At 44.3% G+C, this 27212-nt stretch overlaps 1 protein-coding gene across 3 annotated transcripts in view; it reads right to left on the bottom strand.

The window, feature by feature from the left end:
* Positions 1–100: 100 nt before the first annotated feature.
* Positions 101–27212, bottom strand: part of znf469 (zinc finger protein 469) — a 211529-nt gene continuing 184417 nt past the window's right edge. For all 3 annotated transcript variants that reach the window (XM_087797242.1, XM_087797241.1, XM_087797240.1), the window contains one exon: positions 101–11617. In XM_087797242.1, coding sequence (XP_087653368.1) covers positions 1017–11453 — 10437 coding nt within the window. In that variant the 5' untranslated portion in view covers positions 11454–11617 and the 3' untranslated portion in view covers positions 101–1016. The remainder of the gene's footprint in view (positions 11618–27212) is intronic.

Raw genomic sequence — 27212 nt, 5'->3', positions numbered from 1 at the left:
CAGGAAAAATGCACCTGTCTCTGCCTCGCAGGCAGCAGCCGCTGCTCGCAGTGCGACAGATGGATTTGCCGGAGCTAAAGAACCAAACACAAGCGTAGACCAGTTCAGATCTTTAATAACCAAAAATGAAAGAGGCACTTTGTGAACCACTTTACAGGTTGTAAAAGTTGCTGCATTTCCCTTTCTCATTGCTTTATAAAATAAACTTTGCACCAAACATACCTACAGTATTATACAAGAGAAGGTAGATACAGTATAAACAACATGAAGCACCTTTGTTGTAAATGCTATCTATTATTAAACAGTTGGAGTTCCACAAGTGTGTTTGTGTGGTGTCATCAGTGCATGGGGAGAACTTGGATTACTTTTCAAACGCCCTTCTATGGACCTGAGTTTACACAATTTTGTTTCCTATCTGTCCACGTATGACGCACTTCAGTTCACCCAGTCTCTTTCAGAAGCTACAGGGAACCAGTCGGTGGATGATCGTGAAGGTCTCGCGTTCCCTTTGGGACTTTGGCATTCACATTTCATAAAACACAACGTAGCACCAGGTTTACAGAGAATGCTACTATGATGGACGTCAATGCAGTACAGTAAAAATAATACACAATGACGGTAGGATGTGTGACGATGCGCGCGTAGACAGACGTCCGAGAAGCTTTGATTATTTGGTCCTTTTGCAGACACAAGACCAGGTCCCAGATCCAAAAGGCAACTTGCATTTTCTTTAAGAATATATTTGTTTTCAAGTATTCCTTTTTCTTTCTTTTTCTCTTAATGAAATATACTCTCTGATAGATAATATTAATGTTTGTCTTTCCAACTATAGCATACTTGATTGACATCTGCCTTAGTCCTCACATTTGAAAACAATCAAACAAACATCTGTACAAAAAAAGACATAAAGTGACTACGTATGTATGTAAAGAAAACATTTCACAGAAAATAAAGCTGTGCAATCGTATTCACCAAAATGAATTGTCATTACAACTGTGAAATGTCCGGTCACAGACTCAGTTCATCGACTCTGACGTGTCCTTCCTCAGAGGAATCTTAAAGCTTGTAAGTTTTTGTCCGAAAAGCTGACTCAGGAGATTGTTTTGGGACTCTGCCGTCCTGTAGGAATTGTTGAGTCCCAACCTCGACCTGGACTTGTTCAGGGAATTGTTCATGGGAACGGATGAGGCCTTTGAGATGGAGGTGTGGAGAGGTCGTCCCGGAGTTCCCTTCTTGCATTTGTAGTCTCCGTTGAGTGGGACGCTCTCCGCTCTCTTCGGCATGCAGGCGTCGAGCACGTTACGTCTGAATGGAAGACCCAGCGATGAGGGTTTGGTCTTGAGGAGGATCTTGTTGCTCACGACATCGTCGCGGACAGAGGACAGCACCGGGTACTCGTTGGTACCATCAGATTTCCTCTGCTGGCAGGAACTCTTGATCGCACGATTCTTCTTCTTGGATTTACAGTCGAGGTTCTCCTGAGTGGCTGCAGAGAGTCTCTGCTGGCTGTGGGTGGACTTTATTTCTTTTCGCTTCTTCTGTTGTCTCATCAAATCTTCGTTTGGCGAGGAAGCTGAAGGAACTTTGTGGCAGAGGACTGGAGATGTATCTGGAGATCTGCCGTTTTTTATGCTCTCCGGTTTCAGCTGATTGTGAAGTTCTTCCTCAGCACCGGCCACTTCTTGTCCCATTTCATCCATCGACTCTTTAGATGCGTCGCCGCTCTGCTGGTCACACTTGTCCTGCAGCCTTGAAACAGCTTGAATGCCAGTCGGAGTGGAGTCTTTACAATCCTCCTCTCCAAAGAGGCTGTTGGGAGACCTCGACTCCACCCTGATGTCCACCAGCTCAGCCTCCTCTTTCACGTCACACGTTTCCGTCATGGATATTCCGTCGTCCTCCTGATCAAAACTAGAAGCAGAGGGGTCGACTTCTTCCGTTTTGGGAGCCGCCAACTCTGATGAGTTCACGTGCACCGACTGCTTCAGTTCTACGAGCAGCTCAGAGAAATCCTCATCTTCCGTCTTCACGTTGGCGTCACTGGGGTATTCATTGGCGATGGTTTGCGTAGAGTCGTCGGACATGGACACGGACATTTTGGACGACTGCGTCTCTGAGTTTTCGCTTGAGATTCCGCTGTCTGAGCTGCTTTCCTGCAAACTGTCCGAACGAATTCGTCTCTTTTTGTTTGCAGGGGGGAAACAATGCTCTTCTCTGGAACCCCCAATCGGCCGGAGGACACCCCTGAACTTGAAGATGGTATTCCCGCCCGACAGATGCTTCTCCATGTGCCGATCGAACTGCTCCTTCTTGGAGAAGGTGTAGTTGCAGGTGCTGCAGATGAAGGACTTCTTGATCACATGCATGACATCCGCACACAGCTCACACGTGTACAGGGTTGTGTGTTTGGAATCTAGCTCGTCCACTTCCTTGTGCGCTCTCTTCAGGTGCTCTTTCATGTCCTGACAGTCCTGATAGGACACTGGACATTTGTGACACAAGAAGATCTTCTCCAAGTTATGAGTCACCAGATGTCGCTGAAGCTTGAAGGGTTTGGGGAATTGCTTCCCACAGTGGTGGCAGTCTCTCGAGGGGTCCTTGCAGTTGGGATGGATCTCTATACTCTTCGATGTTTCGGCTTTGTGCAGGACCTCTAGTGGGGTTAAAGAGCTCTGTCTTCCAGCCGCCGTGCTACCTTTAGGCTTCTGAAGCTTAGGCTCAAGGTGGGTTGAGGTTTTCCCTTCTACCCTGCTGCTTTCTGAGGCCTTGTCTTGTTCTCTAGTGGCTTTGCCCGGGTCTTTGCTAGCCTTGCTGGATCGATGCTGCATGATTGAGGTGATGAAGTTTTTAACAGCCGTCTCCTGCATGAAGCAACCAGGAAAGGGGGCCTGACCCCTCCGGGCGAACTGGGTGGCGTGCTCTCGCAGGTGTTCGTTGTACATCCACACATCAGATATGGCTTTCAAACACATTCCACAGGTCCAGATGCCAGTTTTGTTTTTGGCATGTTTCTCTCTCAGATGGTCTCGCAGCTGCTCCCTTGAGCTGAACTTGCGCTGGACACACATGTAGCAGGTCGGCGGCGGAGACGGGTTGTGGGACAGCTTGTGAAAGTTCAGCTCCCCGAGAGTGAGGAACCACGTGAAGCAGACTTTGCACTTGTACTGCTTGTCCTTTACTTTTATCCCGACATCTTGTTTCTTCCTGCCCCGCCGTGCCACCGACTTCTTTGACTTGTCGTCCGGCTGTGGCTCCGCGTCAGCACTAGGGGGAGCTACTGCGATGTCTTTGCTTGTGTCAAAGAACTGAATGTCAGGAAGTTGGAATGTGGTGTTGATGTTCTGGATGTCGATGCTCGGGAAGTTTGATCCAGTCCCAGGGACGCTGGGGTCCGTCGAGAACGAGCTCGGGTGCATGAGCGGTGGGGAATTTGGCGCTTCTGCTTTGCAGGCCTTATCGTCTGAGTCGACCTCAGGGTTTGACTCAAAAACACTCGCGTCACTCCACTCGATCAGAGATTTATCAATGGTGCTCTGGAGTGGATGGCTACCAAGTTCATCCGCACTGTCATGGAAGCTGTCTTTGTCACTGAGCTGCACGTCGGGCACTGACTCCGCATCTGGCTTTAAACTGCTGCTGTGGCACATGTTCAACAAAATGGTATCAACAATGGAGATTGTTTTATATTCACATGTTGGATTTTCAGGGAACGTCTTGTCTGCCTGGTTCTCTGGGACGTCCTCTGTCGACGGAAGAAAGTTCAGAGACTCAGTCGAGTCGAGCAAAACCTTCTGTCGTTTGTTCTTCTTGCTGTAAACCCTCTGGCACTTTTTCCTCTTCGTCTCCTCATCTCTGGGAAACAGTTGGGAGAAAGTGGTGTCGTCGTCATACATGGCCTTGATATCAGAGCTTGGGGGACTGAGTTGAGGGGGGCTCAATGGAGGGCATAACTCTTCTGACATGTCGTTGCTTCTCTCACACTTTATCTCTACTTCTTCTTTATCACTCGACTCCTCCACAACATTCACAACTCTTTCTGTCTCATCCAGTTGAACTTGTCCTGGAATAACCTCTTCCAAGTGTACTTTCTCCACCGCCAAATTGGACGGCTCACTTTCTTCTTGAACGTCTTTTGTCTTTTCTTCGTCAGATGTTGAAGAGTCTTCTCGAGTCACAGGCAGATTTTTGGATTCAATCGGGTCGTCTGTTGGCTTGCTTGGCTCTTGATGCCCGTTGAGTTTGAACTCTGGTGTGATGGCTTGAAGGATGTCTGTTTTTAATCTGTTCAGAACATCATCAGTGAAAGTGTAAGGGTTGAACTTCAGCTCTTTATTTCTCTTTCTTGATGCTTTTTCTTTTGTTGGCATCAGATCTTTAGGGGGTTGTATTTTATCGAGGTGAACTGACCTTGGTTCTGTCTCAGAATGAGCATCAGACGTGTTGGCCGAGGTGTCCGTTGTTCTCTCTCTTAAAGCTACAGACTCTCCTTGGGAGATCTGTGAATCTAACACAGGTGGCTCCTCAACAGGCGGAGAGGTTTTAACTGATTCTTGTTGTCCCAGCATCGTGTTCAGTTGGTTTGTACGCCTTTCAGATTTGACCAAATGTTTCATGGCTTTATGCCTCTTTAAACCTGGCACGGTCCGGAAACACATGGAGCAGATTTCACACAGAACATTACCGTCCTGATTGATGCTCGGCGCCCTCTTCTGTGTTGTTGAACTCCCCCTCACCTCTGTTGGTGGCTGGATCTGGGTCGGATGTGTTTGAGGCAGGTCTTTATTTTCACTGTTAATGTGCAGAGAAGAGTCTTTTCTCAAGAGATCTTCATTACACAGCTCCAAATCCATCTGCGAGACTCCATTTGAAGAACTTTTCATGTCATCCGAGAAGCAGAAAGACAGATTGTTGTTGTTTTCTAGAATTCCGGGAACGATTTCTGATAAATTGATTTTAGCAGCAGGATCGGAGTCGACTGTGGGGTCAGAGGCTTTCGTGTTCAAAATAGCAGCAGCGTTAACACACTCTTCATTATGGCTTGGACCGACATCTGGGTCCTCCTTGGACTTTTCCGGTGACATTGGTAGAAGGTAAACCTGTTGTAGCTCATCTGAGTAGTTGAGAGAGCTGAGGCCGAAGTCGTTGCTCTGGCTTCTTTGTTCATACATATCCACCGTGTTGTTCTCAATCTGAGAAGAATGTGTGATTGATTGTGTTACTTCCAAGTCGAGCTGAGGCGGATTTATTAATATTCCATCGTTCAAATGACTTTGATTGTCTTCGTAGTCCTGCCCTTTGGTTTTGTCTTCTACTAACTCCTGTGTGACCTCTGCAGGAAACAATGAACCAGTTGGAACTTCAGGTTGAAACAGAGCGTCCTCTTCTGGACACTGTGAGTCTTGCTGGCTTTCCATGAAGTCAAGAGGCAGATCTTTGTTAACGCACACGTTTAAAAGCTTGTTTTGGTTCTCGATTGTACCAAAGGAAATTCCAAGTTCTTTTTTCAGAGGGCAACTGATCGGATAAACTTGGCAGTGGATGGTTTCGCTTTTAGGTGGGAGAGTGTTTGTCTGATTGTTTGTTTCATCTGTGGAATGGTATTCTTGATAGTCGGGGCATTTTTCTGTGATATCATCACTTCTTTCTACAAGTAACGGACTGCAGGGCTTGTCTGTGGTCAAGATCTCCATTGATAAGACAGATTTTGGAGGGCTATAGATCTCTGGGGGAAGTTCAACAAAACCACATCGATCTTTTGATTCAATTGTCGTCGTTGAGATTTCCAAGTTTGTTAAATCAGCATGTGGCGAATTAATTTCCTTGATTTTATCAGGCTCATGACTCGATTGTTGGAATAATTCTTCTTCTATTTCAGCTGGTGGAGGAGAAGTTTCATGCTGGCTTGACCAGGCGAAGACTTCTGTTACTCCTTCTTCTTCAGGGTTTGTTTTTTCTGGATGAAACTGATTTTCAGAGAACTGAGCCGCACTTTGTTCGAGATTATCACTCGTCCCACTTTCTTCATCTAAACGTTTGTGAGGTCTGAACCCTTCGGGGCTACAAAGGCGACTTTGTGTGTCGTCCGTGTCTTCTGTTCCCCTCAATGACTTCAGCTGTTTTGCATCGACTGATTGTTTACAGGCATCGGAGAGAGACAATTGCGAGCCATTAAGAATGAATTCAACATTTTCTTTCTCCTCATTGATATTTGATGGGGATAATTTATTCTCATTTTGTGTAATTGCTTGCGCTTTGAGATCTGTCTCCTGACACATTATTTCCTGTGGGTTTGTATTTTCCGTCTCTGTGGGTTCTTTACAGAAGACAGAATCAGTGATCACCCCCAAGCTTTTCATCAGGTCTTTTGTGTATTGCTGTTGTTCCAAAGTGTCTTCTTTTATTTCCGCAGGGTTGTCGTTCTTATGTAGAAGAGGAGATGGATCATCCTGTGGACTTGGGCTTTTAACCACTGATTCATTTTGGTTGAAATTCTCGAGCGAATCCTCATGAGTGGTCGAGGGAGGACTGCTGTGGTCAGTCATGAGCTCAAACTGGAACGGACTGGACCAGGAGATCCCCGACTCGGTGAAAGGCTCAGACGGCATCGTTGTCGCTGAACTGCTATGATCGGAGCCGCCACTTTGCGACTCTTCGTCCAGGCGCAGAGGTGAGAATTTGCTCATTTGCATCTGCTTCGGAGAGCTCTCCGACAACATCAGTTGCTTCTCCAACTTGGTGGACTGCAGCTGGCTTTCTAGCTCGTTCACGATTCTCTTAATCTCCAGCTCGTCTTCTGAAGCGCAGCTGTTCAGACTGACTGGGTAGTCGATGATTTTCTCAGGCAGAGTCAACGGCACGTGATCAAAATCTGTTTTTTTTTCATTCAATTTATCAGGGTTTTCTTTGAACTCAGATAATTCCACAGGTAGCTCCGGGTTGACCATCAGGTTCCATTCTCTTTGTTCCAGAAAAGAAGAAAAAGAAGACACATATTCGTCCTTTTTTTCAGGTATGTTCTGAAAGTTGTCTTTAGGAAGTGGCATGTCTGAGTACAGCCTAGTGTCGAACCCTGTCAGTTCCTCAAACATCTCTGTGGTGTCAAAGGAAAGTGGGGATTTCATGATCCCTTGCTCCTGATCCAGGGGGTACGGCATAAGGTGAAGCGGGTCTTTTTGCAACAGGGAGCCGGCGGACGGAGATAAGCAAGACTCATTCATCAGGGTGGGGCAGAATGGTGTGGGCTTGTGTGTGTCCACCTCCCTGACCAAAGCCTCTTTCTCCACAAACACACCTTCCGCCTGTTTTTCAAAAGAAAGCCCTAGCTCAGGGGTGCGAGTCTTTTCTCCGATTTTTTTGTCTTTGTCCTCAGTCAAATGTGTTTTCTTGTCAATGGCTAAGAAGTCAAACTGCTGTGGGTGGCTATCAATTTGTGTTTGTTCTTTGTGTTTGTTTTGCCTCTCAGGAGAGTCCCTGTATGACATCAGCACTTCTTTGCAGCCTGCCATGGGTTTCTCTTTTGACTTTGTGCCTCTGCTTTTCGTGTCCTTCAGTGCGGACGGTACAAGGTCAACCGTTTTTTTATCCGTTTCCTTTCCGTTACTTGCAACAATCTTGTCTGTGTCACACTTCTTCACAGCTTTAGTGAACATCAGTGCTAAGGTGCCGGACTCTTTGAGCGATTTCTGCGGGGACGACCTTTCGTACGTTTTCTGATTTTTTCTTTTCATGTTCAGCTTCTTCTCACAGTCTGAGTCGAGGTGGTCGTTGCTCTTTGGGCTGTCACTTGAAACGCTCACAGATGTGCTGAGGTCACTGCTTGTGGATGACCTGCTTCCCCTCCTCTTGAGTCTTTGATTAGATCCTGCTTTATCCGGAGAAAGAGAAACCTCTTCGCTCTTTTTAGGCTCAAAACATTCTTTGGACTCGTGTCTCCACGCCGCCTTGTCTCTGTCATTCCTCGCTCGCCATTTACACTCCTTTGTGTATGTGTATTTACAGCGGCTGCTTTGATTGATTCTGTTCTGGCTCGGTATTTTAACCGGCTCACATTCGTCTTCTGAGTTGGACACATAGTCGTATTCTCCAAGTGCAGGGTTTGTCACAGCAGGAGTCAGTCTTTCCATCACCAGAGAGAACTGCAGATTTTTGCTGCCTTTGACGTGGACTTTGTTTTTCTGCTGAACTATTTTGTGAATCATCTCTTTGCTCCAAGTGCCACCACTTCCTTTCTTCTTGCTCTCTTTCACTGATGTTTGTGTGGCATGTCCAGAGTTTTCCTCAGTACTTTTAACAGCACAGCGCTCAGAGAATTTGCTGGATAAGAGAAACCTGGGGGCACTTGTGTTCTCATCGTCACTTCTGCCCAGTTTTCTTGTGCCTCTTCCTTTGCTGTCTTGTTCTGTTGTTTTTCCCTCAGGGGGAGCTGTTGAATTTTTATGAGACACTCCTTTTTTAATGTTAATTTTCTCCTCTCGTTCTAAATTTAGAGTTGCTTCCTCAAGTTTACTTTCTGTATAATCTTTATTTGTCTTAGGGCTGTCAACATCAGTGTCGTAGAAGTACTTTCCTTGTGTAATCAGACTATCTGCTTCATGTTTGGCTTTGCTCTCCTGTGGATGGTTGCTTTTCAGAGATTGTTTGCTCGTCGGCGCTTTGACCGTCGTGAGCTCGTCATCGGCAAAGGCGTCGATGAAGCTGCTGTCTATCTCTGCGTTGTCAGATTGATATCCGTTCAGTGCTTCGGTGATGAGTCGGTCCAGCTTGGCGTCCTCCAGTTCAAGCTCAGGAAGTGCTGCAGGTGCGTTAGCAGGACCTGAAAACAAGTTTATCTTCATTGAATCATCCTTATCTGCTTTAGTTTCACTCTCTGACATCAACTCTCCATTTTTATTAAGGCCAAGCAAAGACAGATGAAGGTCAGGGGAGATCCGCGAGACATTCGATGAAGAAGATTGCTTCGGAGGGTCCGCCGGGATCTTACGATTGGCTTCCATCTTTGCTATGTCTTTAAGGTCATTTTGTGCAAAGGTGTTTTGAGCACAGAATTGCTTATGTCCCAGAAAAGAAGTCAGGTTGTTAAAGTTCTGATCACACTGCTTGCAAGTCAGGAGAACGTCGAGCTGGTCGAGGTTGGCTGAGGCCAAACATGACGCGAACAACTGATGTGCTGAGTAAGGGGGTGGGGGCTGATGGTGCTCAACCCCAAAGCTGTCCATGTATCCTTTGTTGACTGTGGTTTTTGAATGATTGTTGCTTTGCAGGTAGTTCATGATGTCGTCTTTGGCTCGGTCTGTCGTGTGAGGAAGATTCCGGGAAGGGTCTGTGTGGAACTGGTTTAAGTTCTCAGAGGATAGCTGAGCTTTGTTTTGGAAGAAGAGTTGGGGAGGAGTGGCCTTTGACATTTGACTATCGTCGGCAGTTACATTAACAGGGCTGGTGGACGCCGGCGAAAGGGAGGAGCAAGTGCTGCTGGACGCCTGGTTATGACCAGGGGAGGGAATGGGGGATTCGTACGGGGACACCATCATAAGTCCCATTGGCGGGGCCTGCAAGGGCGAATACGTGAAGCTTCTGGATACAGCACCCGGGACATTCTGGTTGACTCCAAAATACACTTTATTTTTTGAGTCGCACAACTGTGTGTGACTCATTTCTATTTTAAACGTTGCGTTGTTATGTCTTACAGTCTCTTGTCTTTGGTTGACAAACACTTCCCTTCCATTTTGAAATGAAACAGGTATTTTTAAAGGGTTGTTTTTTTGCGTCTTGCCGTCGTCCTGAACGTCTGAGGGAGGAACCATGTAAGACCACTTCTGATTATTTGTTGGTCTGGATAACTCTATCCGGTTTTGTGTAGGTACTGTGGAACAGTTCTGCTGCCATGACAATCCGCTGTTTTTGGAATTGGACCTTTTGCCGATCGCTTGCTGATTCTGGAACTTGAACGCATCGTTAACATTGTGGTAATGGTTCGTACCGTTCTCTGAATACGTCTTATTAGAAGAACACCAAGACTGCGGATGCCTGTTTAAAAGCTTGTTGCTGACATTCTTATCAAACGCCACAGAGGGAGCGTGGACGCTATTGGGGAAATTGATTTGGGATGATGTACTTTGGGAAAGGCTTCTTGATCGATGCACGCTGCCTTGAAGGAGCGTCCTCTGGGAGGAATTTGTATCCTTGGGTTGGCCGTTTCTCTTACTTCCTGAAGTGATGGCTGCATCCTCAGCATCTGCACATCCAGTTGTGTCTGTATTCTCTGGCAGAGAGCTCTTTCCCTGTTCCAGCTGCTGTGAACTTGATCCAGAGCTGTCACTACTGGCCGAGTCCTCACTTAAATTCCTTGTACATTGAACCGCCCCTCCTTGAACACGCTGTAGATTTGTGCCGTGATGGTATGAACTCCTGAGCTCAGCTTGCTGATCCGTGCTGAACTGAGTGTTATTCTGACCCATGGTGGGTCCGTCTCTAGACAAAAAAGAAAAGGAATTGTGGGACACATTCAGAGAACCTGTCGTGTCCAAGTCCAAGTCGCGTGTGTTCTGTTCACAGGAAAAAGAGTCTGAAGCGGATTCTTCTAGAAAGTTGTATCCATAATGAAAGGTGGCAGGTGAGAACGCGCTTCCCTTGTTGTTTTCCTTCAGTGCACATTTTTGTGAAGGAACGCCATAGTTCGCACCATTGAAAGTCCTTTCAGGAGACGGCCACACGTTGGAGCCGCTCATCTGAAAGTCAGGCACGATAAGCTGACCGCCAGATTGTCCAGTGCTGCTTTCCATGGTGGCGGGTTGTGACAGATGTTGATGGGATGAAATACCACTCGAGGAGCTCAGTGAGGTAAAGCTTTGCGAGGTCAGGTGAGAAGAGGTGTCCTGGAAACGGTGGTTCAACTCTTCCTGCTGTATCTCAACCTCTCTCTCTGCCACACTGGAGACGTGGAATCTGTAGCTGCCCGAGACAGGACCGCTGGTCTCCAGCTTCTTGGCCGGCGACACCTTCTGCTGCGGGTAGGCAATCCCGATGTTGAGGTTTGAGCGTGGATTTGTGATGCTTAGGTTGTACAGGGGCTGTGGGTTGTCACGCTCGGACTTTCCGCACCGTTTGCTCTTCTCCCGATTCCGGCCTTTTCCGCTTGGTGACTGGGGACTGGCTTTGCCGCCCGACCACGTCCCGTCAGTGGAAAACTTTGTTTTGTTCTGCAGCGATCGGAAATCAATCTTCCCCGTCTGCTGCGGCCGGATAACAGCCTCCCGCTGAGACCCTTTTCTTTCCTTCTTTGCTTTGTCAACTCTGGGCCCCTTGTTGCCGACTTTATCATCAGTATCTTTTGTAGAAAAGTGCTGTGAAGACTCCTTTGGTGAACTCGCAATCTGCTGTTCCAGGGATGTCCCGTCATCCTGCAGTACCGGATGCAACATTTTGCCGAGGTGCAGTTGCTTCGTCTCTCCTGCCATGGTGCACCGCGTTTACTCGGAAAGCCTGGTCTTCAGATGCGCTGCCCAGGAGACGGAGGCGTCTTGGATGTGGCATGAATAAGGAAACATCCAGTGGCAGGAACTGTGGGCTCCAAACTCATCTTTTAACTCCCATCGTGAGCCGTCACCGCTGTGAAGCCGACCTAGAGAGGGAGACAGAAAAGATGTGGTCAACTGACTTGTTAAGACAAACGCTTATTCAATATTCACAAAGTCTCTGAAACGTGTGATTTAGTTTTCTAACTGAACCACACACACACACACACACACACATAAATCTGGTGCAATTTTAAATCCAGTCAGGAGAGAGCACTATTGCAACATCTCACATTGTTCAACTGTAGCAAATCAATTTCAATGTCATTTACATGAATGAGTTTACAATAAAAAGAAACAACATAACAAACTGAAGGATGAAAGGAGGTTTGTGTTTTTGCAGACACATTTAAGCAAGAGAAAAAAAAAATAATGGGAAGAAACAAGTTTGGTCTTGAGACGGTGAAGCGCACCAGTGTTCAGAAGATGAGAAAAATACAGGAATATTATCCAAAAAGTGCTGCCAGTAAATGAATCACAGGCTCCTTCAGCACAGGGACACAATGCAACAGTGTTCTATTGCAAGAGGGCTGCAGGTCTAGATGTTTGGGGAATATCAGGGATTAGTGGGAGAGCGCTTGGACAGTGAGAATGGCACTAATGTTTGTTGCCTTTCCTCGGGCATCCCAGACACAACTTTTCACGTCCTAGTTTACTTTGGCTCAATAACCTGGTGCGTCTTTAATGCCAGACCAGGGAAAAAAATGGTTTCAGTTAAATGTAATTTTAAAGCCCGGTAATGAAACATCAGTTCTAGTCTCTCTCAGAGTTCCCCCTGGCTAAGACCAAGTCAAGCCAGCGTGACTGAAGCAGCCTACTCTTGTAGGAACTACTATTTGGTTTAATTTACAAAACTTCCACCAGTCTAAGTACCTTCGTACTCTAAGTGGAATCATGTTTATATGTAATAAAAAACAGCTGTCCATCTGACCTCGTGTGATACGACATTTCCTATCGTGCGTTGACAGTGATACCAAAGAATGCTAAGACTGTGCATACATCTGCCAAGGATTTTTTTTTTTTTTTTTTAAGAAACACAATAAATCAATAAAAAAATGTTGGGGATTTGTGTTGGACTTTAGCAAAACATTCCCTGAATGGAAATGAAACACAAAGTTAACCAAAAACAATTGTACAAATGAAATACATAGAATGACCATAAACATCTTTTGCCATCACAGTAATGTAAGCTTTATTTATTCTAGTGATTCTATTGTTAGGTCTTATAAAGTCATGTTTTCGGGTTTCAGCACGAGGCAGTAGTTGGAAGCAATACCATTGAATTCTGACTAAATCTGGACAATACTTTCCTAAGCACTCTCAGTTTCAACTTTTTGAGTTATGCTGTTTACAAACAAACTTATCAACCCTGAAAACAAAAGGAGATGTTCTGTCTAGTCTATGTCTATACAGTATATGACCCTGGGTCTACATGTGTGACCTTAAAAGTCAGTGAGTGTTGTTGTGTGCGAGTCTTTACATGTGTTTTGTTTGTGTATTAATGTTGCAAAACATTTTTAAGGAATTTTAATGGATTTTCCAGCAATGGTTGATAACAGTTCCATGTGGATTTAGGAAGGTTTTTAAGGATTTGTCATGGTCTGCAGAAGAAGCTCAACTAACTCTCCTTTGTGTTCTGAAAAAAAAAAAGATTCTTGAGCTCTTTCTATCGGCCACAAAAGTATAAAACAATATCAAGATTGACTGTGAAGTAAAAGAAATGATGGCATCCGCTGTGCTAAAGTTCAAATCACTCCTTCGCACACTTAAATACGCTGTCAATCTATAAACAGGACCACCGACCGAAGCCCACTAGAAGGATAAGCGTCGCTTTTATCTCATGATCACCTCTCTCAGGTTTTTTTCTTCCAAACACCACGTGACAGATGAAGGCACCGACCCTGCATTCTGGCCGGAGGGGATCACTCCCCGGCATGTGTTTCCTTGTCTCATCCTCTAGTAAACCTCCGAGAGGCATTTAGCACATTAGGCCGAGGCTTTGGGGCCGAGACCCGGCTGGGTTTGGGCTCGGTTGTGAAAAATCACACCTACACTTCAGCTCCACAGAACCTGAGAGTTCGAAGCGTCTCCCTCCGTCCGCCGCCCGCGGCCGCCTTCGCGAATGCGTTTTGAGTCAACACTCTTGATCGTACATCATAGTCTGGATTGTATTTGCCCAGACTAGCTCCTGAGGTTTTGGGGCTGAGGGTGAATCGCAACAAAAAGACCAGTATGAGGATCACAGGGGGGGGAAACTAGCACCGACGCCCCAGCTGTCAGTTTACAAAGAGCAATGAGACAGTTTCTCAAGACCTCAATCTGCCAATTTGGTGGCGTCGTTGGGGTGGCTTCTCTTGTTTCATCCTCACATGTATAAAGTGCTCTTGGAATATGTATAAAGGGTGTGGTGGTGACAAAATTGCTAGCTGGGCGCAAGTTGCTATCAACTCCTGCCTCGGATTTTCTTCCATGAGAGTGTTTTACTGGGATTTACAAGTCAATTAAGGCTGTGTGTGCAGTGTGTGTCAGTTTGTTTTCTCCACTGCCGGAGACCTTCTTCGCCAAGCCTCTCAGGCGCTGGCGCCCCATATGGCTGCACCACAACACCGCCCCGATCTTCAGACTGCTGAGTGTTTAGGAACTAGTGGATTTGTGGTGCGAGTCCTCAAGTGTTTTTTGGGCTTTGTTTTTCTCATTACACGCACACACACAGACGCCTGTATCGCTTTCTCCACGGAGGTGAGCGAGAGGTGCGTAAATGAAAACTCAATTTCCTGAAAGTCGTCAGCCTGTCGTTTAGCGCAGGATGTATGTGGTGTCGGCGCGAGCGTAAGTGCTCCGGTACCAACTGGGAATTTAACATGTCGACTCATCACATCAGTGCTTTAAGTCGGTAATTGCTTCGGCTATTTCTGTTTTCCATAACCCCCGAAAAGCTCCGTATCTCTCAACGTCTGTTCAGTTTAAAGCCCGCAGCCTGAGCGGCCCTGGATTTTTCCTGTTGACGTTGCTCGCGCCGTAACCCGAGAGCTCCTGCAGAAATGGCAAAAACAGACCAGCGGCTTCAAAGTAGGTGACCCCAACCGAAACGGCAATCCAACATTTGCGTAAGAAAACACGAAAACATCAAGATCCTCGAGACAAGTGCTCCCGGGAGACGAGCAGCATTATTACAACCCAGAGACGAGAAGGGCGGCAGAAGGTTCGGCCATCTACTTCCTATGAACAATGGCTCCCTTCATAGCAATGTAAATCAATAACTAGCGTTACCCCAAAGCTTCCCCCCCGACTCGCTCAACTTTTCCAGATGCAATGGCGAAGTATCTCCCCGCGATGGCTCGGGTCAGACGAGGATGAGAGGTGATGAGATCAGAGTTGGTGGAGAGGAGAGCTTTAAACGGTGGAAAACCATCAGGAGCGAGAAGAGAGGGGGGTTCAGGCAGGATGTTGCTGACTCTGGAGCTGCCGAGTGGACGTATAATCAAAGAGGGAGAATCAGGTGAAGCAGAAGCAGAAGCGTCTCACTGTTCTCCTCACACCTCGCGCAGCTTGACTGGTCCAGTGGAGGAAGTGTGCAGTGAGAAGTGCTGGCCCGAAGCCCACATTTGGGGCGCGCCGCCAGAACCTCGGTCAGCTCGCCTGCCTACTCCTCTGTATTTTTGGAAGCATCCATTATGCAAGCAATTTGCTTTTAAAGTCGCCGCTCCTGTCCGTTCTGAAGGAAATATGCCAGTGATGTGAGCCTTTCAAATGACTCACACTCTGACGATACAGTTACTCGAGGCTCTACTGCTTCCTCTCAAGAAACGAAATATGAATATATATGATGTCACACGTCGGAGCAGCTGCATTACGACCACTTATCAACATTAAAATGAATCACAGAGGATTGTTTTTTCTAGCTCATGGGCATGCGGTTGAACAAAAGGAGGTTTACAAACTCAGGAATTCAGACACGCCTTTGACCTTTTTTCTTTTTTTAACTTTAAAATAACTCAAAGATATCAACAGTAAGATTGCAGCCTCACACTGACCTTTCATAAGGTTTCCTCTACGCACTCTGGTTTCCTCCCACATTGCATTAGTATGTGTGTGAATAGTTGTCTGTCTATAGTGTCCTAAATAAGGATTAGTACTGATACCCCATCACTGATACCGGTTCTGACATACACAGGAGTATCCAGACAAAGAATCTACAGAGATTTTCGGGGTTCATTTTGGTTTAAATCTTCCAAAATGAAAATGCTAATTAAGCCTAAGTACTGTCAAAATGATCCGACAAATCCTAAAATATACTCATCCCTATTCTATACACTGCACCCCTCCATCACTCGTCAAATAAACAGAAGAAGACGAATGAACACCACCTTGTTTACAACGTAGCCATTAGCACAGCTATCTTTCTTTTTGTCTATGGCAGCCGTGTCAAACATAAAGTAATATAATTCAAGTCTGGAATTAGAATTATCAAGGTGACTTAAACTGACCTTTTGCACCAGGAATACAAACCCTAAACTCCAAATGCATTATGGGAATTGTAGTATGAGGCACAAGACATTATGAATTATAAATGATTTATTTGATATGATTATATAAGAGGCCAGATGTGGCCTAAAGTTTGATATGTCTGATCTACTCTCGCCCTCTTGGACAGAAAAAAGTGCACAGAAAATAAATGTATGAAATAAAAGAGATCAAAGCAAATCATGTTAACTATATAAATATTTGACGAGGTTGTCATTATTGTCAGTATTTATGTAGGATCATATCGTCGGTCAGTATCAACCATGTTAAAAAGTCATTCCCAAACATATGTAGGTTATTAATTACCCAGAGAAATAACACACACTTCTGAATCTGCTCACTCAGTTAAGGGATGAAAGTGCATCATATTTCAAACTGAATCCTTCAGTCCATCATAACGTGCCAGTCAGCTGCCCCAGCGTCGCTCGCCCCCCCCCAGTGTGGTTTGCTGAGTGGCGAGGAGGTGCGTGTGTGTGTGCGAGGTCTCGGTGTGTAATTCCAGAGGCTCCCCTCACTCCCTCCATATTTTCCTCCTTCTCAGACGACTGTTTTTCTTTTATTTATTTTTTTTCTAACCGCTGAATTCTGGACCGAGTGTGTTTCCATATTACTCACCACATCATTCCACAAACATGATGGAATCTTTGTTTGAATCTTCGACTTCGTTTTTCTGTCTCTTTTTCGACACACAATCGCCGTATTATGCCAGACGGACATTATCCAATTAAAAAGATATTCAGGAAAAGCAGTGAGTGCCAGGGTACATACGTTTAATTAATGAAATTCTTCATCACTCCTGCATTCCTTTTTCTTTTCTCTCTCCAGCAGATCAATATTTGCTTCTCAGGCTGGGCTCAAGTGTTTGGTTACTAATGAATTAAGACAGACTCTTTACGTTTCAGTCACGTTGTAACACTTAAAGATATCTTCCGGATTAAAATGGTATACGTCAATCAAGGTGGGGGTCAGTCGGGGAGCAATAATGACCTTGAAGATGGACCCCCCACAAACCAAAACAAGAGGGCAGAGGAAGAAATACCGTGGATTTTTAACGGCCTCTGTCACAAACGGCAAGGATCGTAATTCACTCGGTTTAATTGTGCATTTAAACACAGAGAAGAAAAACAACACAGTGAAGGTGAAACGAGACGAAGCAGAAAAACAAACAGATCATTAAACAATATTTATGGATGTGTAGTTGTATAAACTCACTTTTATTTTCTGCTACTAAAAATCACTTTGACAGCATATGCCTCTGCCAAGGAGCTAATTTTACATGAATGCCTATAAAATGAATAAAAAAGGGATCGATCACCCAAAATTCAAATTTAACTAATTTCATGTCGATAAAAGTTTAGGAGTATTTTTTGAGAAATCTGTCTTTTTCATAAAATTAGTAAAATTGTACTTTGGGTGAACTATCCCCAACTATTTATGAATAGAGTAGGCAATATATTTTGTTGTTACAATTGGCTTAGCACTACTTTCTCACAGCAAGAAGGTTGTTGGTTTGCTTCCAGTTGACCTGCATTCTCTCTCCGAAGAGTTTCTAAGTTCAATTAACTGTGTTTTGGTGGATTTACTCCTGGTACTTCGCTTTCCTCCCACACTCTTCTAAATGGATTCTAGGTGTGAGGGGTTGTTTATCACTATGTTACCCATGAACCGTTGCCGACCTGTTCAGGGTGTCCCCTGCGTCTCGCCCTAAACAGCTGGGACAGTGATAAAGAGAGTAAAAGGTAGAAAAAGAATGAAAGTTACAAACAGGAGACAATAAATGAGTCACAGACAAACCCGTTAGTATTAGTATTGGTATTCAGTAACTACTCTCCGATGAGACTGCAGGAGGATCTGAGATCCGTCTAGTATCATATCTGACCCGAGGCGTCTTAAACAGCCGTCAATTTTCACTCAGAAAACCTGGGCCCGACGTGCCCGGGCAGGCCTGGTTCCAAAAAAGTGTATCCTCAAGTCTCGTCAATCACTGCTTTAATCAGACGCACGAGCATTTATGACGGCTTCAAGTGCGACGTGTCCTTCAAACGCAAACTAGAAGAATGGAGTGTTCTCGTTGCCTGTTTTGAAGTCACCCGCCGTGACCCCGGCGTGCTCTGCGACTTACGGGCACCCGTGCGCTCACACTGTGATTAAAAGGTTTTATTTTGGACGCCCTCGGAAAGAGGGCCAGCGGCGGGTCGGACTCTGGGGAAAAAAAGGGTGACACTGGAAGGGTTGGGAGCGGCAGAAATCAATCACGGTAAAGTCCAATCCGAGCAGCATAACTACAGGCCACACTCGTGACCTTTGACCCCGCACTTAAACCTCTTCAAGCGGAGGATTAATCGGGCGGTTTTTTTTTCGGCATTTGTCAAGTGGACAGTCAAGCTGCGACACGTGCGGGGAGGAAAGGTTCCGAAATAGAAGACATAATTGCAGCACGTTGGAATTTGCCAAACAAAAACAAAGGAATTTGAACCGAAACGTCCACGTGACGTTTAAAGAGCCGGCGGATAAACAAAAGCGTTGTCTGCGAAATAACCTTTAATCCACATCCATGTTTGCAATTAGACAGAGAAGTCGTTTCCAAGAACACATGAGCCAATTTGCACATGTGTGCGGCTGCAATTACACATGTGTATTTGTCCAAGTGTGATGAATATGAGTTTGACCGATATGCACGCTTTGATTCGGTCACCTCCGAAGGTGTAAGCGATACGTGGTTTGGGTTCAACTGGGTCGGCAGCAGATGGTGAGAAACGACGCTCCCTCCCTGGTGTTGAACCACAAGGGTAACAAGCAGATGGACGGACCACATGTGTGTCGTGGCCTGGTTTTTATGCGCGTGTATAAATCTGAGGGGGAACAACCATGTTGGTCAAAGTGGAGCGTTTCATGGTGACTAGTCAACAGATGGCCTTGGCATGACTCATTTTAAATAATCTATATAAAACGGAGGACAATAAAAATCTGCTATTGATCACGATAATCCCGACTCCCGTCATGCTGCGTTCCATTGTCGCTCAGAAGTGGAAAGTTGACGTTCTAATCAACTCGTTCACATTCCTTCGAGGGGACAAAACCTCTAAGTGTTCCCGTGTTGGAAGTGACACTGGAAAGCCACTTTAGTTTGATATTCTTCTGGAAAAGTCGTGTTTCAGAGCCAGATTATTGTCACGAGTACTGAATACAAATGGAACGCATACACAAAAAAAAAAAATCAAGTGAATTTAATTACTTCACTTTTTGAACATATTTTTAGAATTTGAATATATCTAGAAAATGTGTGTATTTTAAAGGCAGCCTTGTGTGTCGGTTGCTGGGTTGTTGTTTTGAATGATCTACCACATGAGAGGGCACTAAGGGACCAAGAAAAAGAGAATTACTATAATAAGAACGTATAAAAGTTACATTAAAATTATTAAAGAATAAGCTAAAGGTGTAATTTCATTGTTTAATAATAAAAAAAAATCCCAATAGGAGTCATGAAAGTACTATGGACGAAACATACAATCATATATTTTATTTCACAATTTTAAACTGATGAGAAAAACATTAAAAGGAAACCTTGCCTTTTTTTTAGTCTTATAGTCGTGACTATCAGCAATATTTTGACTTCACACTAATGTGTCATATACTCACTGAGATCATATCAAACAACTTAATGCTTCAAGCCATCATTCACATTGTGGATCTAACAAAATGATCCACAAATTATATTCTAGATGTAATTAATATTATTAACTAAGATTAAATTGAAAGTCTTAGCAAATTCTGCTCACTACGCGTTTGAGACCGAACGTTTCTTTTCAGGATATTCCTACGATAACTCGAAGTGAAGAAAAAGTAATAACAAAACTGCTTAACTACCCCCTGAGGTTTTTAAAAACAACATGAAATATTTAATTCAAGGTCAAAGGATTAAGAAAAAGTTTCTTGGCTACTCTTGAGTTGTGCAAAGGAAGTAAATCATTCTTCTATTTAGTTGTAGTTTCAAGTGATCTGAGAAAATCTTAAGTCACATTTGGCATGAAGAACCGTGTGAAAAGGCGAATCTTGTCCAAGAAGGAGACTTTTTTTTTTTTTTTTCTTTAGACGACTATTACGTGACCGACTTCGACGACATTTCATGTTAATAAAACTAGAAGTTTTCGTACAAAAACCTGCCTGGTCGTAAAAAAAAAAAAAGGCAACCCTTGTGAGCTACTTGAAGAATACTGCAGTGTCTCTGTCCTGCCGACACCCACACCTCGGTATGTATTCTCTTTGTTTGTCAAGTTTCTAGGCGTCAGCCCCTGGTCAGTGGGTGTGAAGCCCTCGGCCAATAACGGTGGGACCACAGATGACAGCGAGAGGGACGGCCAGGACCACTTTTCTTCTCCCGTTAACTACTGTCTTTCATTCTGGCTGAAGCGACGCTTGACGACGAGTGTGAAAGTGAAGTGATGACGAGGAAGATGGATGATTCGTCGCTACGAGGAGTGACTTTTTTTTTTGGGCCGATTTCGTTTTAACAAAAGATGTGCAGAACGCTGAAATATTTTTATTCCGTTTGATTAGTCGGGACAATTAGCTGTACTGCCAAAAACAGTAGTCCCCCGGCCAATAGCAAGTAGGGAATTCCAGACACCGAGTGTGTGAGTCAGAACCAGAATTTTCCAAACTCACCCAGCCTGCCACTCTTAAAATAGTCCAAGGAAATGTCCCAATGACCCAATTACGACAGAGGCTTTCCTGAGCAGCCTGTGAATGATCTGATATAAGTTCGCTATTTGTCTACTTTACACCCAGACGTCCTCCTGTTTACGTTTCTCTTTGTTATGACTCCATTCTTCTTCCTGGACGGAGCTTCAAAAGGCCTCTGAAAATAACCAATTCGCCAGACATAAATTTGACCAGATCACTCCGGCGCAGACCACAACCTCTGGCTCAGCACTTCAGATTTAAGACCGACCGGCACTACAGCGCCGACTTGAGCTGCCTGAACAAACAGTGCTTAATAATTGTTCCCATTTTGAGAACACAGAAAATTTCGGGCCACCTCATTAGCCGCGTCGCTCCAGAAAGAAAGTGGTGCTCGGTAAGAATAACAATATATGATGTGTGAAGCTTGAAAAACACATGATGAAAAATACCTTTTTTTCGTTCCTTTTTCCTCTCTTTTCTTGCCTTTTGAATCAACGATTCAATTATTTAAGACAGAAACTAGACCAAAAACGATCTAAAACTTCTTATTCTCTACATTTCTTTGAAGCTTTAGAGTCGGATCTCGTGGCACGTCAACATCGGTCATCACTGCAGATGTGTAGTTGGAAAAGAAGCATGTAAGAATGTATATGATGTATTTCTCATATTGGTGGGCTGAGGTGATGAACTAAATCTGGCACAGTTTTCCGAGTCAATCAGCCTGGGGCGACAATATCATTGCTGTGAGTAGGAAAGAGCACAACAGGTAAAAGATGATTGATGAGTTAAGAAAGCACTCAAACAAGAACTTCCATTTCATCTCCTGGAGAGTGGCAGAGTTTTATATTTTCGTCTGGGTCGGCTTGGTTATAAACTGGAGCTCGTAAGAGGTTAAAGATGCTTTAATTGAGTTTTAAGGGTTGAACTTACAAGTGATTTGATCATAGTGATCGTCCTGTTGTTTCATCTGGATATGGTGAGGTGTTATATCCAGTCATGTACGGCGTCTAACGGCTGCTCAGAGCTACTAAAACCGATGAATAGTAGGAAACTTGCCACACAATCTAATCAATAAAAAAGGTACTTTTTTATCATTAAACCTGCAGTACTTGTGAAGAAACTACTTTGTGCTCTTCTGTTCGTGTCCTTTGACTTTGTCCGGGATGAGAAATTCTGAGAAAGCGATGACTTTCAACTGCCTCACATCCTCTTCTTCGCTCGGTTATTCCTCTCATCTCATCCTTGTATCTCCAAATTTATCTCCAGAGGGCGTGTCCAGGCCCGCTGTGGCCCAGCGGGGAGGACGACCCGATGTGTCGCTGAGCAGAATAGGACCAAGAGGTCTTCTGTTGAAAAGAGTCTCTGTGCAGCATCCACGGATCACCTTACACAACCACTTCCTGCTTCCGACCCACTCCTCACAGGCGGCCCTGTGTGCCAGGGCCCAAAAAAGCACAAACAGAGGGGTTCAGTCCACCCAAGGGCCGAGCACAGGACCTTATTCATCCTTTTTTCCCCTCAATGCTTCTTCTGGCTTTTTTTTTTTTCGCAGCTTAATTTTAATTCTTTCTGCGTGAAAATGGCCGCTTCGTTCCGGCTCTTAATCGTCATTGCATGTCAAGATGAGTTCGGTCGGTGAGGATCGCAGACTCGAGAGGCGGAAGAGGTTGATGTCAAGTACTTGACAGTTGGACTGCTTGACACGGGCCACGCCCCCCCCCCCGACATCTGTCTGCTTGCATGACCGGCTCAGGGGTCTCACGCGAAAGAAGACACGAGTGAAGGTGTGAATAAGCAGCAGAGCTCGAGCTGGATGGAAATACTGAGCCGTATACATTTCTGACTGGTCCCTCGCACTGGATGTTTTGGCTTGTGTGTATTCCCATTAACAGACTTCTCATTGCCTCCCTTGTCACTTCTAAACCACTGGACGCAAACCTCGTTTTTTTCGGCTGCGAACACATTAAAGCAGCACCTGATATGTCCGCTCGTACCAGGGGGATATGAAAACATTTAGGCTCCTCGGGCTTCCCCCGTCGCATGTCAGCTTCAGACGGGGGCAAGAAGAATGACGCTCTGTACGGCCCCTGCAAGAAGCCATTCATGAAACCGAGGCTCCGCCGCAGAGAACGTGGAGCTCTGACCGGGAACAGGACCGGTACTCATCCAGTCCCCGCTGTCCCTTCTGCTGAACAACACCGGTATTGATCTAATCCATGTTGGACAGGAGAGAACCACCGGGACAACATGAACACTGATGCAGCAGGATTGCTCTTTGGCTAGACGACGCCGCTCCGGGTTCAAGTCGGCGCTCGGTTCAATACGAGCGCGGCTGTGTTTCTGTGAAGCATTCAAGCAAGAGTAGCATCACTGATGTGCGTCATCTCCCGTCGGTCCTCTGAACCCAGCAGGGAACTACGCAGGGGGCCGCGAAGAAAGTGTCTTCTGTCCGATCTTTCATGCTCCACACAGCTGTGTGAGTGGGGGGTGCCAGAGCCAAACCCAAAAGTGACCCCAAGAGAATACTGTGTACTTAAGGAGTATTTCTTCTCCACTTCTTCTGAAAAAAAGAGCACTTCATATGAAGTATTCCTCAAAAAACAGCAAATAAAACGATCGGACTAAAACCATCGGTGATCTTAAATGCATCTTCACGATATGTATATTTTTCATCTTCAATGTTATTTTTTTTTTTAAATGAATGCAACCTACTATATGTTGACTTTAGTTTAATACAAGGTATATTTTTTGGTAGTTTGCAGAGGTACGCAAGAAGTTTACATCAATAGTTTGCATTACACTTAGACAAACAGTTTAAATGTTAAAATCAATGCACACAAGAAATTTTGGCCGTATATCTATGATATATCACAAAGTTGAAAGCGTTACAGAACTAGTTGTTTGGATCTGTTATGTGTTGTATGCTAGCAGGCGTTAGCTTCTCAGAATCAAATCAGCTAATATGGTCCTTCAAAAGTTAGTGCTTTCTCAGGGATTTTTTTTTATGTGAGACAGGCTTATAAAGTATTGTGTTTTCTACACTGTCACGCTATGATTTACTCATTGTTGAGTCGCTGGGATCTGTTTTTCTTTTCTCCAATGAAGTCTTACCTAAACTGTAAAGTGTCTTGAGATGTTCATCTCAACTTTAACTTTGTTATGATATGACACTTTAAAACAATTGAATTGGATTGAATTGAATTATCCAAACTTTCATTTAATAACATCTAGAATAAGCCTTAAATAGTTGCAATTTTAAATAATAACAAATGAAGAACCTTTTAGAAAAAAAGAAAAAGAAAGAAGATCACTTTACTGAAAAACGTTGTTTCAAGACTTTAGTGATTTTGCTACGTCATCTAGTAAAATAAGACGCAGGATAATACGGAAAAATCTAAACCAGTCTTCTTGACCCAAAGACTCATATTACCAGACTTGTAATTGTTTTCGGTGTTACACTTTAAATCGTCCTTACTTTAAGCACGACTATTATATCAACACACACACCTTGGCACGCTAATTGAAACATCTTTACAACACAACCTGCAGTAATCCACTTCCTCCATCTCATGAATCATAGATTTCCCTGCGTGCTTCCTATTTTTACAGCTGCTTAACTAATATCTGCTTAAATGCTTTCCTGCTCGGTGACTGAGAAAATGGTCCGACACTCAGTTTCTCACAGTCCTTTAACTTCCGAACACTTTGTGTAAACAATCGGTAAATATCCCGTACTGACCTTCAAGAGCAACCCCCCCGGCCCACACATACCCGGCGTGTGTTTGCGTGTGAGCGTCATACAATAATAATCTGGTCTGGGACGAGGTTATTACTTTTTATTTCGTCTTCGATTCACCCGAGCGATCTTCAAAAACAGAAATATGAAACGAGAACTACAAAGTTATACCAGACTGTCACAAACATGTGGAAAACATCGAGTTGTGCTGACACAGCAAACGCTTCAATCAGGGGTTAAATATATTAGTCTCCGAAGAGGTATAAACACGGCGGTCATCGGAATAGATGGAAACTAAATGAAATCATTAGAGTGAAGCCCACAAAGTCAGGACGTAAAGCTCGAGATGAGTCGTGAAGGACATGTATGGACAAAATCTTTGTCACTCGCGGTAAAAAAAAAAAACACTTTCCAGACTTCTCTTCTTTCGCAGCGACATACATCAATCAGAAATATTTATATTTGTTCCAGCTGAGGTCAAAATCACACACTGTAATTTATGTGTCAACCACAGCACGCACGAAATCTGCTGGTGTTGCACCCGAGAGCCGCTCTGATGAACAAACCATACGGCCAAGTCGTCGGGATCGGAAGCCCTGACATGGTCCATTAAAAAAGGCTGAGAAAGAGGGACAGGCGCGAGTTTGTAGCCCTGCAGTTTGACCTCCTCTGTGTAGTCTTGTGGTCGTAACGCCACTTTCATGCTGCTCCGCTGTAGTAATTACTAGTCTGGCCTGTGGTCTGCCTTTTGTCCTGCTGTCCTTGCTACAATTTGTCTTGCCAGGCAAATGTGTGTTAGCGTTTATGTTGGCACAACGAACCTCTTTGGTCCAGCAAGATGGCAATTTGTCTTTGACATCTGAAGAGGCCGCGAGAAAACTGTTGGTCACCAAAACACACTTTCATCACAGCAGGTATAAACACAGAGATCGGCACGATAATCAGATTCCACAAAAAACGTCAAATTACCAAATATTAAAGAGGCTGTCACTAAAATATTCACTTTCCCACAGAACATTCTCCAATAAATCACTGCTCTTGAGCCTAGAACAAATGCTGAAGTTTGAAAGTACACTAGTAAGAACTATAGCCTTTAATCCAAAATTGAAATCCAAATTGTCCATAGATTTTAGATACTGGAGATTAAACAGGCTCCAACTGCCTTAACCAGTGGTTCTCAACTAGCACACAGGTCCAATAGCTGTACATTTATTACGGCATTCCTGTGTTTTCCCATATTTCCTCACAAGTTAAGTTTCTTGTCTGGATCAGGTCATTTAAAAAAAAAAAAAAAGTATTTGTAGAGCTTCTTTGCAGGGAAGTCACAAGAGTATTTACAAACTTAAGGCACCAAATCATCAGTTAAGTTTAATCTTTTATGTTTAAAATAGTCATTGATTTTCTACCAGAACCTACTGGAAATTATAAATAAGGGGATTATGTTGTGTTTGTTGTGGTGTACGGTAGCGCAGTAGTCAGTGTGATCCCAAGAGGTTTGTTGGTTCGCAACAATTTGCGACCTTTCTGATTGGAGTTTACTCCAGGTACTCCTGTTTCCTCCCACAACCCAAGAACACAGAGGTTGATTAGGAACTTAAGGTAACTGCCCATAGATATGAGTTTGCGTATGAATGGTTGGTTATCTTTGTGTGCCCTGCGACAGACTGGCGTCCTGTCCAGGGTGTCCCCCGTCTCTTGCTCGAAGAAACTGGAATAGACTCTAGCCTCCCCACGACCCCCATATGGGAATAAGCAGCAAACAATGGATATGAATGGATGGATTATGTTTGTTTGTCAGCAAAATTCCTAAAAACAAAACAAAAAAACTTTACATTTTCAGGTAATTCAGATAAAAATGTATAATAATATTTGGGTTTTTGTGGTACCATCTGGATATAATAGGGTTTGAAGGATAACACAATTAATAGTATGGCTTCAACTGCAGCCCACGTGCCCGACCATGTTCAGAACTTGCAAACAAAACTGTGTATTTATTGTTCATTCCTGATGATAATTGTGTAGTTTGGAGTTTGTATTACTTATCATTCATCGTTGGTCATGTGAAATGAGCTCCCTGGCAGAGGTATACATTGTCCATGGTTTTTTAATTGGGTATACAGTAGTACACAATAAACACACAAACATGTTTTATGAATGACTCATTCACAGTACTGTGAAATGTATTCACCCAATATTGTGATCATCTCATTTCGTGTCTGAACTGAAACCAGCTCAGTCTGGTGGATATTTATGGAACAGTACCAGCCAGTGACAGCCAGTTGACAAGAAAATTCTAGAACTTTCACAACAAGTATTTTACTAAAATATGACTTTGTGGTGTCAGACATCAACAAGCAGTTATTATGTGTCCATTTGAAAAAATCCCTCCACAAGAAAGACTTGTATTATACAAGTCGAGGCAGCGCCGGGATATTTTAATTTTAAACACAATTTCAATGGTTTATCGCTTTTATGACTCCCTCAGACAAAAATCTCTATTAGTGGTGTTTTAAATGGTCTGTGAAAATAGAGCGAGACTCGTCAATGGAAAACTTAAACGGGCTGTTATCTCGCCTTAGCATGTGCATGGAAAAATGAACATCATCCCGTCGAGAAGGGAACTTTTGACAAAAGCGGAACATGTGAGGTTTTTTTTTTTATGGTGTAAAGTCCTGACATCATGTCTCAACTCCTGACAT

This window comes from Callionymus lyra, chromosome 8 (genome assembly GCF_982586985.1).
Source record: "Callionymus lyra chromosome 8, fCalLyr1.hap1.1, whole genome shotgun sequence".
Taxonomy (NCBI): domain Eukaryota; kingdom Metazoa; phylum Chordata; class Actinopteri; order Syngnathiformes; family Callionymidae; genus Callionymus; species Callionymus lyra.
The sequence above is the reverse complement of the archived record's forward strand: the minus strand, read 5'-3'. Positions and strand labels throughout refer to the sequence as shown.